At 32.2% G+C, this 15,616-nt stretch overlaps 1 protein-coding gene across 1 annotated transcript; it reads left to right on the top strand.

Annotated features, from left to right (window-relative positions):
* The first annotated feature begins 7,805 nt into the window (after positions 1-7,805).
* LOC7458036 (iron-sulfur cluster assembly protein 1) lies at positions 7,806-11,242 on the top strand. The gene is made up of 3 exons (XM_002318616.3): positions 7,806-8,128; positions 8,290-8,344; positions 10,653-11,242. Exons 1-3 carry the CDS (start codon positions 7,852-7,854, stop codon positions 10,810-10,812), a joined length of 492 nt encoding a protein of 163 aa, XP_002318652.1. The 5' UTR covers positions 7,806-7,851; the 3' UTR covers positions 10,813-11,242.
* The last annotated feature ends 4,374 nt before the right edge of the window (positions 11,243-15,616 follow it).

The following is a 15,616-nucleotide window of genomic DNA, read 5'->3' as shown; positions in this document are numbered from 1 at the left end:
AGCCTGTATGAAAGCACGTATGATACGCATGAGAAGGGAATTTTTGGCCTAACATGTGAGGCTATGATACATGGAAAGAAAAATAGAGATTCTTCCTACTTGTGTGCTTCTTGATTGGCTTGACAGTGTGGTATTTGACTTCTAGCGCAAGGAACCCGAATTATTTCTTGGCTATTGACGGTAGGACGATCAATTAAACAAATCAAAGTTGCACACAATTTATTACAATTATATTACATTACCTCCATAAATTAACATTGCAAATTATAATAGTAATCTATAATATTTTGTAATTTTTTTTTGTATTTTAGTCTTTTTTTTTTTTTTTTGCTTTGGTTATTGTTTTTTATATATTTTTAATTTAATTCTTATTGAGTTAGTTGGAAATAATTTATTTTTATTTTAAGTTAGGATGTAAATCAAGTTTCATAATTTATTTCGTTTTATTTCTTAGAAGATTATTGTAATCTCAAAAAAAACATTTCGGTGTTGAATTAGTGCTTGATTTTACTATTATTTTTTCTTTTCATATAATTAATTATAATTACATTGGAACAAAAACTAATACTTACCCATAAACATTGCCTTAGGTTGATATATTACTAGTGATGGTTCTAAATATTAGGTCCACATATTAATTAATCCCGTCATGATTCTTGACCAATTTAAAGGATACTTGCATGCAATTAGGTGCAAATCTTAATAATGAGAACCACTAAGATTACCATTGTCGTTTTTGTTAACTCGTAGCATGTTTTTAGATCAGTCAAATTCTAGCTCTAGAAGCATTCCCATGACAAATCGAGAATCAAAACAAATCCTGAAAAGAACTGTCGAGCAATCAACAGGCGTTGATGAGGATCAAATTGATAATGCCGTAAGTTGTCACCATGCATCAGTGAGAGCAATATTCGTACGTTGAAGTGAAAGGGCAGTGGACCTTAAGAAAGAGATCCAAAGAATGCAACCACGTAGAGGATAACCCTAGTTTGGCGATGAAGACAAGCTACTTTCCCTTTTCCAGGGACGGCCTATGCAACCTATTTCATATGATCACATTCTCTTGAAATGATCCCAAACGAGGGCTTTGTTTTCTTTCTTCACGCGTTGATCTCAAACGCAAAAGCAAACCCTTCAATCGAAAGGTGACAAAAATCCAAATATTATTGTCCTTCAGGCAGAAGTGCTCTCTGTCGAGTTTTCTTTCAACAAATTCTCCAGCTTGGACAGGAATGCATAGCGCATCTTGTCATGCATGTCTTGCGTGGAAATATATTCATCGTCAATACTCCCAACTTGCACAATGAGGCCTGTTTTATGGTATGTATACTTCTCTAAAAAATGCTCGCCCTAAATAATTCATAGCTCCTAGCTATGCCAGAGACATGTATTTCATCTCAGTTTCCAGACGTACTCTTTTGATATTTTATTAGTTTGTCCCAGGCGAGCGAGACTGACATGTTTTCTTTCTTGTTTTATTTCTTCGACATTATCAGTGTACTGAACTCTGTCTCTCTCTTAACATTTATGGGAGAACTATAAGCAATTTTGAAAATAAATTTGCAAAATTACATGGAAGAGGAGCAACCAATAAATTATGAGGGGAATCTACAAGCAACCGCTCAACCTCCCCCAGGAAAGTCCCAGAGAATATGATCGAATATATAGATTGGCATTATCTCACCGTTACAATATAATGAAGTGCGGAAAACTTCAAATAGAAATGGATTTTCCTAGCTAATAAGCTTTGGTTCTTTGTTAAACTTGCAAAGCAAGTCTCTTGTATATCTAAGTTAATTTTGAGTGATTGTTGATTTAAGGATAAGCTAGTAAACATTATGAAAAGAAGTTTTCTTTCTTTTCCGAATAGTTTTTAAGATCCCGAGCTCTCCCTCACTTTTCTCTCACGATTAATTCTTATAGAAATTTTTTACGGCGGCAAGGCAAGTGCTTGTGCTTTTTCAAGAATTCGATCAGAGGCAATAAGACATGTGATTATGTTGAAAATATTCTCATGTTTAAAGAACAGTGCTTGATTCACCGCGTTTCTCCTCCAATAAAAATGTTGGCGTGAAGACAAGTAGAATTTATGAGATTGTGTATGTGTGTGTAATACTTGCACAAAAATAAAAAGATCAGTTGGAGAAAATATGTATGAAAATATGCATGAAAATATGTAAAATAAAATAAAGAAATACACAAAAAAGATCCAGGTTTGGCCAGGTTGCACCCGAATAATTAGTGCCTAACTACCTAGGTTGACCAAGCAAGTAGGCATTGTGCTCGTTTGGGCTTAATCTATTTGAGTTGGATTAGGTTTTTTAGCCCTTTTCTTTTCACCTTGGCACGTCATTTGTGTAAGACCCATGTTTTGGCCATCGGACCTAAACTCAAGTCTAGCTCAAACCCAAGAACTTAACCTAACCTATGTATTTAAAGAGAATTTTGCTAGAAAATTAATTTACCTTTGTTCTCTTTTTCTCTCCCCTACTGTAACTTTTTCTCTCAAATATACCAACAATTAAGATTTATTTAAACTTAAGCTTTTGGGTTTCGAGAAGGGTTGAAGAAGCAAGTGATTCCTTCTTTTATTGTTTTCGAGAAGGAAATTGATGGTTGAAGGATTAAAAAAGAGTTTAGGGTTTTTATATGATTTGATAATTGAACGATTTAAGAGATTTAATTGATGTTTTAGGATGTTAATTGGCTTACAACGAACTACTTAGATTACTGGAATTATGAGTTTTGGAAGAATAAGTCGTTTATTCTTAGATCTGCAGATTTGGAAACTGGTGGATTGGGATTCTGAAAATCCCAATTAACTGGTCGATTGATTGGTCTGAATTAGCAACTAATTCGCTTGATATTGTCGATCGACAATTGACTATGGTAACAGTCAACCGGTTGACCCAACAATAGGGGTTAATCAGGTCTGTTAGATTCAATTAGTTTAGGGTATGTTTGGGATCGATCGGGTGAATCGGTTCATCTTTATAATTTTGTTTTGGTCTTTAAGCTTAGGGTTGTAATCTTTTATGTTATTTTCTTTGAGTCGTTTTGAGTGTTTCTCTGTATCTGTATAGGTGTTGCTGACGTTTCTATTAGCGATCCTCAGTTTTGTATATATTTGTCTTTTGCTCTATTTTTCGGGTGAGTGAAATGTCTTTTAATATGAATGTAATATAAATAATTTATGTATGTTGATTAGATAATGAGTACATCTGATTATTTCTTGAATAATTAGATATGTTGTTGCTTTATTTTTTGAGTACTCATATATTCTTGAAATCATATTCGTATTCTGTTGAATTAAATTATATTTGATATGACATTTATTTGCTTTGATAATTATGTGAATATTTATTATGTCTTGATATCAGTATGTTTATTAGTAACTCTAGGCTAATGAAGAGTAATTAGTCTATATGCTCATAGTATTATGTATACCTAGCTAGTGAGAGAGACATCAACCTATGGTGACTGATCCTCTTACAATTATCAGGGCTGCAAACCTCGTCTATTATTAGAACCTTAGGGTTTTGACTGTTATCTAAGCCTATAACTGTGTCTGATCTCTAACATGTATTCCATTACCATATGCTATTATGTTTAATGTACGTGCGTGTGTGTGTGTGTGTATTTGTTTCAATCTTTATACTTATAAATAGCTAAAATATATATTAAATGGTATTCTCTCATTGAATTGGTTGAACTCATCCCTTCATTTTAATATTATTTCAGGTTTTTTAACTTCCATTAACAGGTTGAACTTGGATTGAGAGTTCCTGCTACTTTGTTTGTTGGTATGCATTACTCGTTTCTGCATAGCTTTTTTTATTCTTTATGATTTGATGTCTTAGACGCTCTACTGTTACAATATTTTTCATTCAGGGTTAGATTTTTATTTCAAAGATTGGATTTTATTTAATGTAGTAAGTATTATTATAAATTGTTTTATTGGTTTTTAGGAATATTTGAAAGATTACAAAATGTTACATGAATTTTATATATATTTGTTTCATCATATGTATATTCTGAGACTTAGCGTAGGTCTCGTGGCACCTCTCCTGTGTTGCCGGTCATGGACTCGAGATTAAGGTCATGACAATTCACCCCTCAAGCCTTTCAAAAAAATGTATTTGAAAGGCTTAACTTAGATGAAAAAAGAGAAAAACAAAAACAAAAACTTACAAATGTTATCTATTTTTGTATTTGTTCATGCAAATTTTGTCAATATTCTTGAAGGAAAATCCTTGATCCTTTTAGAAAAAGTTAGTTATAGTACCTCGGGATAATGATCAAGGGGAACTGGAGACACGTATGAAGACTTAATGGAGATTTTTCGGAAGTCGTAGAAACTACATTGTAACGGGGACCTAGAGACACATGCATAGTTATTGGAGATTTGTTAGGAGTCGTGGAGACTATGTGGGGGAGTAGTTTTCATGGAGATTTTTTGTGGAGACTAAATAGATTTTCAAGGAGAAATTTCATGGAGAAACAATACCATTTTATTGAAAAATTCAAAAGATGGTGATACAATCTTTTAGAGATAATTGGGGATTATTTGATCTTAGGCAGCGTTTCAAACCCAAATACACAATTTTCTTTTCCTGGTTCTGGTTGTTTTTCTTTTTTCACAAACTGGTGGAGGTAACCCCTACCTATTAATTGTTCTATCTCTTTCTTGAGTGTATGACACTCCTTGATATCATGCCTATTGTCACAGTGAAATAGACAAAACTTAGTTGGATTCCTTGTGTTTGCATTGCCTTTTATGAGAGAAGGATATCATACAAATTCTTTCCCTTGGATAGCAGATAACACCTCAGCTAATATGGTGGTCAAATTTATAGTTATAAGCTCAAGGAATGTCAGGCGATTATGAATATTCCATTTATGCTTTTTCTATATGTTCTTGTTAAGGATTGATGGTATGGTAGAGACTCTGCTAAAGTGTGAAAATGTAGATGATCTTTTCTAGTGATGCTAACTTTTTTTACCTTAATGTAATTTTTCATCGCATGTTTGAAGTTGAGGAGATTTTTATCAAAAGAGTGTATAACCTCTCCCACAAGGAATATTCATAGACTCCACTAATGAGGGCTTTTGTCATAATGTGTTCAGGAAGCTTTTTTCACGCTAAGCATTTCTTCATTGAACATTTGGAGATAAACACTAGTGCCTTCATCTTCTCACTGTGTAATAGTGAAGATCTCTATAATACTCTTTTTGGTAGGGATATATGTGCTAAAATAAGAGATGAGTTTAGAGATGAGATCTCAAAACTAGGGAATAAAGTCAGGCTCTAAGTTATGACATCATGTACGTGTAGATCCACAAAGCATTGTTAGAAGAATCTTGCACATATCATCAATGTCTTATGTGACAAGCTCTAAAATGCTTCTCACATTTTATATATACTCTCGAGGGTCTGTGAGTCCCTCGTAATTATTTAGACTAGCTTTCATAGAGACACGGTCTCTAAAAAGTCGAGTGCGAAGGATTTTGTTAAATAGTAGAGGTTCTCTTATTAGGTTGTGTTTTTACTGACAAACTCATAGAGTCATGGAGCTTGTCTCATGCCTAGTTCCTTTTCTAGTGCATGAGTGAGATGGTGGAGATCGATGGTGACTAGATCATTTTGAGCAGATCGTGTAAGAGCGATGGGTGTAGCTCTTTTGAAATGCAAGAGTGTAGGCGTTACTTGCTTCCATGTCATTCTGTCATGTCTCTTCCTAGAATTCGAGTTATCATTGCACACTCGTTAGGACATTCATGAGAGCTTGTTCTTGTTGTTGTATGAAGGGCAAAGCGCGAAGATACAATTGCATCACTGTGATAACTTTGTTGAGTAATTGTATATAGCTGCAGATTTGTTGGAGACTTGGAGTGGAGAGATCAATCACTCTCCCTTGTACAGGAGTCTCGTCAACCAAGGAAAGTTTTTAGTAAATGGTGAAATGGAATGAACTTGCTTTTTATTCTAGCTCTCACATACGGTGCAACTGATGAAGTCTTGAAAAACTTTCAATAGAAATGGACTTTCCTAGCTGACGAGCTTTTGGCATTTACTAACCCTGCAAAACAATTACCTCATGGGACGAGAGACACTCCGAAGCTTAAGTCAATTTTAAGTGTTTGTTGATTTAAGGATAAGCAAATAAAAATTATGAAAATAAGTTTTCTTCCTCTTTTGGATAGTTTTTAAGACTATGAGGTCTCCCTCACCTGTTTTTGATGATTGATTCTTATAGAGATTTTATACGGCTCACATTTTCCAAGATGATATTTCTAGACAACAAGGCAAGTGGTTCTGCTTTTCTAAGAATACATTTAGAAGTGGTAAAACATGTGGTTATGTTGAAAAAAAATCTCATAATGAGCTTTGGTTGGTTTAGAACAGTGTCTGATTCATCATGTTTCTTGTCTAATAAAAGTGTTAGCGTGACGAGTCCGTTTGGGAACACGGTTGAACCGCGTTCCCTCAAATTTCAATTTTTTTGCTAAAAAATATATTTTCTTATGTTTTCAAATCGTTTTGATGTGCTGATTTTAAAAATAATTTTTTTAAAAAAAATCATTTTGATGCATTTCTAAGTGAAAAACACTTTGAACCGCAACCGTTACCACAATCACAAGTATAGAAAAATATAAAAAGATACTTTCACATTAAAAAAGAATAAGAGAAAATATGTATAAAAATATATAAAAATAAAAAATATACAAAAAAAATCCGATTTTTTTTTGGTAGCTGGGTTGCCCCCCGAAGGCATGTCCAATTGCTTGGACTGACTAGGCGAGCAACCCAGCTTGCCTAGCTGACCCAGGCAGCGATTAAGCCTTTTGGTTTTATTTTTATTCTCTGCTTGCTTGTCACATCACAATATATACAAGGCTTCGAAACAAATTTAATTACTTTCGTATATAAGACTTATTTAATTATTATTATTATTATTATTATTATTATTATTAACAAAAAAACTAAAATATTTAAAGAAAACATTGTTCATCTACTGCAAATAAAAAAAAGGTATAATAGCTTTCATTTTAAAGAGCATAGAAAATGGTTTTTTTTATATATTAAAGGCTGTTTTTTATTTAAATAAAAGCTTAAATAACTTTGAATATTTTAAAATTAACTAACTTATATTATTATTATTATTATTATTATTACATACATGATAATTAACTAATATTTAATTACATAATTAATAACCTTAGATATTTTAAAATTAACTAACCTCAATTATTTTATTTTAAGTATATTAGCTCTTGGAATCTTAATTAAATTATCCAGTGGTTCTATTTACTTAAAAAACTATGTAATGTTTGATTATTGGTTTTTTTTACTTATTTTTTAAAAATAAATATTTAATTTCTTAAAAATTAAAATTTTTTAACCCATGAATTTAATATATTTTTTAGTTTAAATAGTTTTCCTAAATAAATCACAATAATTCATTGATACAGATTTCAGTTTAATGTGTTTAATCATCTGTAGCAAAGAGGCTCTACAGTCTACACAACTTTCTTGCGTGATCTTTTTGGGCCATAACCCGACCTAAAGCATTGGTTTAATTCATCTAATCTAGAGAGATTCGAGGCCTGTTTTGGGCCTTTCATAGCCCAACAAAACAAAAGGAAGCTAGGAAATCATCCTCCACGTCATCATCCAATAATACGGGAGGAGAAGACTGATCTTCAAACGTGTCAAAATCCGAAAATCTCTGAGGCATCTCCACCCTCCACGTGTCCACGAAGAACCGCCATTCAATCCCTACAAACCTACAAAACGCACAAAATGAGCGTCTCAAAGAATCTACTCCCTCTTCTTATCAAAGCCAAAAGATGTTGAGACAACTGGCGTCCAAGAGATTGTTCTCCCAAAGAACTCAGATCCTGCCACGCTTCTATCACGAGAAGGTGATTGATCACTTCAACAATCCTCGCAACGTTGGTTCTTTTGACAAGACAGATCCGACGGTGGGTACTGGGCTTGTCGGCGCACCTGCCTGTGGTGATGTGATGAAGCTGCAGATTAAGGTGGATGATACAACTGGTGAGATTATAGATGCTCGATTCAAAACCTTCGGTTGTGGCTCCGCTATTGCTTCCTCCTCTGTTGGTATGTTTCTCATTTTACTTCCAATTTCTATTTTTGGTTCTGTTTATTTTCTTGTCGAATTTCTAGGGCTTTTATTAATTTATTATGCTGAATGTTAATTCATTTATTGATTTATTCATAGATGTGAATATGAGGTGCTGATTTTTGTGTTGTTTTTCCAGCTACTGAATGGGTGAAAGGGAAACAAATGGAGGAAGTTATGACCATCAAGAACACGTGAGTTTTATATATATATATATATATATATATATATATATAATTTGTTGTTATTGCGTGCTTTTAATTATTACAATAATTGCCTGGGTGGGTTCTAACGTTTTAGTTTAGGGGAAAATATCTTCTGAGTGGTTGTTTTCTTATAGTAGTAACAATTTTGTGCGTGCTTAGATTGTTGTTGTGTTGATTTTATTTTTTATATATATTTAGTGCGAATTTAATGGAATCTCCTAGAGGACAACATATATACCAAACCGTGGAAGTGAGTGTGAGCATAAAAAATTGCGAAAAGCTATCATCACTTGTAAGATTAGACTCCATCATCGTCAACTTTGTATAGGGAACTTTGAGGACTACTGGATTTGTACAGAGTCCATAGTTTTTGAGTCTAGCCCTGTTTTCATATGGTATAGTATATGACTTGTAGAGCATGGCTGACATTTGGAGATGGTGGATGCTGAAGTGAGAATCGGTATTGAATATAATGTGCATTGGTTCTGCCGATGTCTTCGCATAATTTTCAGTATACTTTGGCTCTACCTTTAAGCTCAGTTATTGCAGCATACAAGCTTGTACTGGTTTAATTTTAAATCAAGAGTTGTATATTTTCGAGGTTTGTAGAGTTATTTTGAGGGTATCAGATTGTGCAATTTCTTATCCAAAGGATGATAGTTTTATGGACCCACTTTTTCCACATCATCTGAAATTTGGCCTTTGCTGAAGGTTAGGGAATTATGATTAGAACACATCAGACCACTTCAGCGATACAAAATTGCTTTAAAAAAATGTGGAAGGGAAGATTGAATTGCACCGTCACAATTGAAATGTATTTGCAGTCTAGTGACATGGGATCCCTCATCCCTGTTGTTTACCAACAACTTACGATTCTTCATACAATTCAAGTGGCATCATGTAGGCTGACCTTGTCTTATAAAGCAAGACTACTTGTGCATTATTATCCCTTGAATATTCATGACCGAAGTTAAACCATTTTTGACATTATCCTTGATTGGAAGCGTAAAGAGATCAGTAATAAATGTCATTTTGTGCACTTATGACTGGGAATATTCATAGTTGGTAATCAATTAGTGGGTTTAAAAGGCATTGAATCTGAAAAAAGAAATGTCGTGGTCATCTTTCCCTGGTCATAATCCAATGCAGGTATTCTTGCAAGACATGATGAGGATTGTATGATGCTCTCATCATGTGCTTGTTTGTGCTGTCAATTTCTTTGAATGAATTTTATGATTTAGCTATGAGAAGAGGTTCATAGTAGATTTTTACGTTATTGTTTTTCTGGAATATTATTATAGTATTTGGCATGGTCTTATTTCCTTGACAAACAGGACTCAGTTTATTTTCATTTTGTTTTTGGTTAACCAGATTGCTATTCTGATCTTATGAACTAAACTAGAGAGAGTCTTGATCCTTTATTGTATCAGATCTTAGGTGCTTTCTGTTTGTGAACAATAGAAAGCACTCCTTTTCTTTTTATATCTTTGAATTTACTCAAAGTACATGTGCATGAGTGAATGGTTCTGTCTCCTCTTTGGTGCGAGTTTGGGCAGCTGAAGAGTGCTCTTCTCCTCTTTTTTCTCCTCCTAATTCTTCTCTTCTCTTCTGTTTTGTTTTGTTCTTCATTTTTTTCTGGAAAAAAGCCTTTCTTTTCATTCTATAATCACAACTCTCTTTTTTATGACCTTATACAAATGCGTAAAAGGACATGCACAACTGCACTCACACCAAATCACTAATGTTAACAATACCACATTGACCAATGGAAGTGTATAGATGGAAACATGAGATGGCCTTTCTACAGTGAGTTTGAAGGAGGAAAGAAGGAACTTATACTTGACGCATGCATGACATGTTAAATCATTATGGATTTTACAATCGAAATAATAGACTTTGGGTGTTTTGGTCTTAGAAAATTTAGGGGGCCTCATATGTTAGAGACAGAGAGGGACCAATTCCATGAAGGAAGAGAAAAATTATAGATGTACACTAGTTGTTGATAATTTTAGGTTGAATGTCTTGTGTGTTGTCATTGCATCCATGTCAATGTAATAGGTAAAAGGGTAGCAGGTAGGGAATGAAACGACATTAGTCTTTCCATTTCTTGTTATAAAATTGTAACTACTGGTTTTTATAGTTGTTGATAGTTTTTGTTTAATTTAACATGCTTGGTACCTTCATAGCTTCAGTAATAGATTTTGGGTCTGCCCTTTTTCAATATATAATGAGGCCCCACCCTGAAGCTTTAGGAGCGCAACATGATTTCTTAACATCATGGCATCTGTATTTGCAGGGAGATCGCAAAACATCTTTCTCTTCCACCAGTTAAGCTGCACTGCAGCATGCTTGCTGAGGATGCCATCAAGGCCGCTGTGAAGGATTATCAAACCAAGCGTGCAAAATCAAATGTTGATTCAGAAGCGGAACCTGCTGTGCAGGCTGCTAAAGCTTGATGATGTGCATGAGTGAATGATGATGAAAATATCTACAGACGAATCTCAATGGTTATCAAGTAGTTGTAATAAGAGATTGCACCTGGTCTAAAGATGTTTTGCTTTGGGTTCAAGTCCTTCCCAAATGACACTTGTGAATCTGACGAGTGGATGCGGTAGTGGTAGCGTGATGCTATTGTGTTTTCACTCGTATAAGGTGTGTATGTTCCTTGTATAAAAATATTTCCTTAGCTATCATTCTTGTTTGTGGTTGGTTGATTGGTTGGTAGAATTGATCAATTGGATTATGCTCCTCATTCAAGCACTGTTCTGCAGCGATCAGCATTTATTGTTTATCACTGATTTTAATTTTAGTTTTAAATCCCGGCACACTTTGTCTTTACATGGACGCCTATGATGCGTGGAATTATTGAAGCATTGTGTTTGGCTAGCTTGTGAGTTTTCATAGCAATAGTTTGCTCGATGATTTAACTATGTTTTTAATATTTCTAGTTTTTCAATAACTAGTTTAAACTATGCTAAGTTCATATATTTTTGTTATAAGAATTCTAGAAGATAATTTTTAAAAATCGTATGAAAGCTTTACTTTTTTTCCCAAAAATAACAAAGAAATGAGGAGAATTTTTTATTTTTTTATTTTTCTTGCAATGTAAGTCAACAAGTGTTTCAATTACAAAAAGAACTATATTGTTGAAATATGATAAACCAAAATCTAAAATTGCTTTTTGATCTTTTTTAATTACTTTATTTTTAGTAATATTTATAATTGAACTGTTTTTAAAAAAATAAAACTCCAAAGAAATAAAATTGCTTATAACTTAGTGTGTACCGCATTACATTTTGGTTTGGTTGATGAATTTTTTATTTATTTATTTTGGTTCTCAATTTTTTCTTTTAATTTCATCTTCTTAGTCAAATTGAGGTCAACTGCTTCTCTTATATTTTAAGAAAAATGAAATTAAAACTTCTCTTATATTTTAAGAAAAATGAAATTAAAAAATAGAGAATCAAAATAAAAAAAGACTTAAGAAAAATAGAAGGTAACGCAGAATTTCATTCAAAAAGTTCAGTTTGATCCCTTTATTTTTAGTTTATAAATAATTGGTCCTTTTAGTTATTGAAAATTCAATTTCCAAACAATATTTTATTTTTCTGATATTTCAGTTCTTGGTTTGGTGAAGAAAAAAAAAGTTGTTGAATTTTGTGTAGATAAAGAAAGTCATTGTAAACATTGATTTTAACCACCAAAATAGTAAATTTTGGTGACAACAGGTTTTATTTGAGGAAATTTTTTTTTATCCAGTTTGATTTTATGTTTTTTTACCGTTTGAGTTTCTTAGGTTGATAAATTGATTTCCAGATGTTCTAAGAATACTTATAAGGTGGTTTTTTTTTTGTTAAAATGGGTTGGAAAATGGGCTTTTAGAACCAAAAATACTCTACCTCGATTTTTTAGCCAGCACAGTAGTGGTCAAAATATGAGTAGACAAACGACATGTTGTCTTTATCAACAAAGGACATTTATGTTTTTTTTTTTTTTTAGAGAAAATAAAACGCCCACCCCTTAAAGATATTATAAAAATAAAGCAAGTCCTAGGCGCGTGCGAGCTTGGGTTGGATGGCTCACGCACTTGGGCTATTTCTTTTAAAAGCCTAAACACATTAGGCCAACAGACTAATGTATCTAGGCTTTTTTTTTCTATGTTTTATTTTTAAAATTTTGCTATTTTATATTTTAGTAAGATATAAATTTAAGAAAAAAAATTATTAAACCGGGTTGAATCCATAACTTTGATTGCAGGTTTGACAATTTAAGCTACAACATACAGGTTGATCTCATATGTTGTCTTGATATTTTTTAATAAAATATACCACACGCAAACCAGGCCTTTTTCAAAAACTAAATTAGAGATTTAATGTAGAGTCAACACCAAAACATATACATATATATATATATATATATACATATATATATATATATATATACATATATACATATATATATATATATATACATATATATATCCAGTATGTTAACCACACATAAACACCATTTTCTAGCGATGAGTGAGGCTCACTCTAGTATTTGATAAGGGTATTTTTTATGTTTATAGCTTCATATTGCATATATGATTCTTTTTACTCGACACATGTTGTAATCAGAGTCTCTATAGAGCTCCGACAACTTGTTTCTTTCTTCTCTCTTTCTCACTGGATTTCAACACCATCCCTTTTTTTTTAATGTCAGATTGGGCCATTTAGCCTAACAGTTGCTTGGTTGGGTTTTTTTTTCTCCTTTTCTCTTTAATTTCTTTTACTTTTCTCTTTCTTTTTTTTTCTTCTTCTTCTTTCCAATCTAGTTGGGCCATTTAACTTAACAGGCCACTCAGTTTTGATTCTTTTTTTTTTCTTTTAATTCTTCCTTTCTTTTCTTTTTTTTATTGGACTATCTGGTTAGGCTTTTATTGTTTTTCTTTTCTCTTTCTCCTCTCTTTTTTCTTTATTTCCTCTCCAAGTTCGGCCATGAGGCTTAACTGCCGCCTAGATGGACAATAATATAACTTTAAATGCAAAAGGTAGGAAAATAAAGTCTTATGTCATTCATTGTCCAAACCCCATTATAGATCTAAAAAACACAAATCTTTTTTCAAAGAAAGAAAATCAAATATCTTCCTAAACTAAATGTCTTCCTTGATAAAAATAAAAATAAAAATGTGAGAAGATAATAAGGAAAGTATATGACATGCAGTTATATAATCTTCACTTGATTTATGTTTTTCATCCCAAACAAAGTCTAATTTAAGTCCTTCCTTGTTTGGTCTATCACTTTCACATCATTTACACTTTAAGTCTTAAATGTTTTTTATCCTAAAAGTTCATCTTCTTTGAACTTGATTCCATTTTCCATCTATAATTGTTGATCACATATAAAATCAATATGAGAATTTAACTTTTTTTTTATTGTTGTAATTTTGAAAATCTCTTTCTCTATTGATTTCATATTGATGGTGGCTTTATGAAACTTGACCTATATGGCATTAGGTTGACCTTTCCATATATTTACAAGTAATGAGTTTCCCTTTTTTCGATGCATTGCTCAAATTTTAGCTCAAATATTGGTGTTGTGATAAGTAATAAATCTACATCTTTTAAGAAATCCTCCATCATATTCATCAAAAGAGTGGGATCAACATCTGAGTAAAACAATAAGGATTGTAAATATTTAAAATATATTTCCTTCCTCAATAACATGGTAGATAAGCAAGGTGAATACGTGCTAAAAACTTTAAAAATTCATTGTTTTTTGTTCATCATTTGTGCGAGGTCTAGGACAATCTGGATAAGAAATTATAGCCTATAAAAATCTATGGATTAAAGAGAACCATATAGAAGTCTAACACAATCCAATGTTAGGCTTCCAATAATAATATGCATTCAAATTGCCATAAAACCTTCTAATGGTAGGAGAAGAAGTGTAATTTTCAATGTTGGCATAAATCCTATAAAGAAAGTGCAGTGCAACCTAAGTATAGAGGTAATGCTTAAGAAAATTAGTATGTGCACCCTTAAACTCCATACCACCATTTAAGAGATTAAAAGTTTGAGACAGACCTTGATATAAACCTACTAAGATAAAAGAATCAAGTTATAAGTTATATTTGCAACTATTTTTCAGGCAGCTTTAAATGTACTAATATAAATGAAATATTTATTTTAGACAAACACAAATTGATGAAGTTAGAGCAGCGAATTTCAACTTATCATGATCTTCAAGTGTCTAATCATTAGCTAAATATTTGAACGGATTCCCTCTTCATTAACCCTTTTAGTTTCTTTATATTGTGAAAAATACCTTTTTATGTCACAAGACTCTATTTGCCTCCTCATGCATCAAATTTTGGCTATGAAATGGGCTTATACTCTTATGATAAATAAGGGATTGGTGCAAATAGTGCATGTCACGTCAATACTAGAAATTAAGCCAATTCACTTGAAAATCCTACCAAAATCTTTTTTGTGCAATTAAGATAAAATCTCAAAATAAATATAGACAAATCTTAAGTGATGAGGATTTACTTTCAATAAATGAAAACTCTTTAAAACTAGAGAAAAATTCTTCATAATACTCTTCCATGATAGATAAACTAGTGATGTTGTGTATATTTCAGAACAAGATCCCTATTTCTCTTTGAAAAGTAAAAAATATGTTTTTGTCATGATATTTATCTTCAATTAGTGCTCGATACATGTTTTTTGGCAAATGATAGTCAAAAGTAATTAAGTTGATTGCATATATCAACTCTTTATTATTCCTCTTTCAATGTTTACTAAGTGTCTAAGAGCCAATCATAAAATCCTTTAAGATATTGTATTTTACCTCATATGTCAAGTTTGGTTTCCCATTTTACCTTTCTCCTATTAATCAAGTCCATAGTGATTATTATTGTGATATAAATGAACGTATAAAGAATGTTGACGATCTAGAATAATCACATTAATAAAAGCTATTTGTTCTTATGATGGCTACTCACTAATGACCTCTATGTCTAGTTTTATTAAAGGTGTTAAGACTTTTAACACTACAAGGACCAGTCATTGATTCTTAAAAACAAGTTTGAGTTGTTCTATTTTACCATTATGATTTAATAATAGTAATTTATTCTTGTGATGACTATTCAATAATGACCTCGATGTCTAGTTCTGTTAAAATAGTTAAACCTTTGACACTACAAGGACTAATAATTGATTCCTGAACAACAAGTCTAAGGCCCCGTTTGTTTGCTGAAAAGTAGTTTCTTTTTTA

The sequence above is a fragment of the Populus trichocarpa genome, chromosome 12 (assembly GCF_000002775.5).
Source record: "Populus trichocarpa isolate Nisqually-1 chromosome 12, P.trichocarpa_v4.1, whole genome shotgun sequence".
Lineage (NCBI taxonomy): Eukaryota > Viridiplantae > Streptophyta > Magnoliopsida > Malpighiales > Salicaceae > Populus > Populus trichocarpa.
Note: the sequence above shows the minus strand (reverse complement) of the source record. Positions and strands in the feature narration are given on the sequence as shown.

Excerpts from the sequence above, each read along its gene's own strand:
- LOC7458036 (XM_002318616.3), top strand. The coding sequence starts at position 7,852 with ATGTTGAGACAACTGGCGTCCAAGAGATTGTTCTCCCAAAGAACTCAG. Across the intron at positions 8,129-8,289 it reads TATTGCTTCCTCCTCTGTTG|CTACTGAATGGGTGAAAGGG; the intron begins GTATGTTTCTCA and ends TTGTTTTTCCAG. Across the intron at positions 8,345-10,652 it reads GTTATGACCATCAAGAACAC|GGAGATCGCAAAACATCTTT; the intron begins GTGAGTTTTATA and ends CTGTATTTGCAG.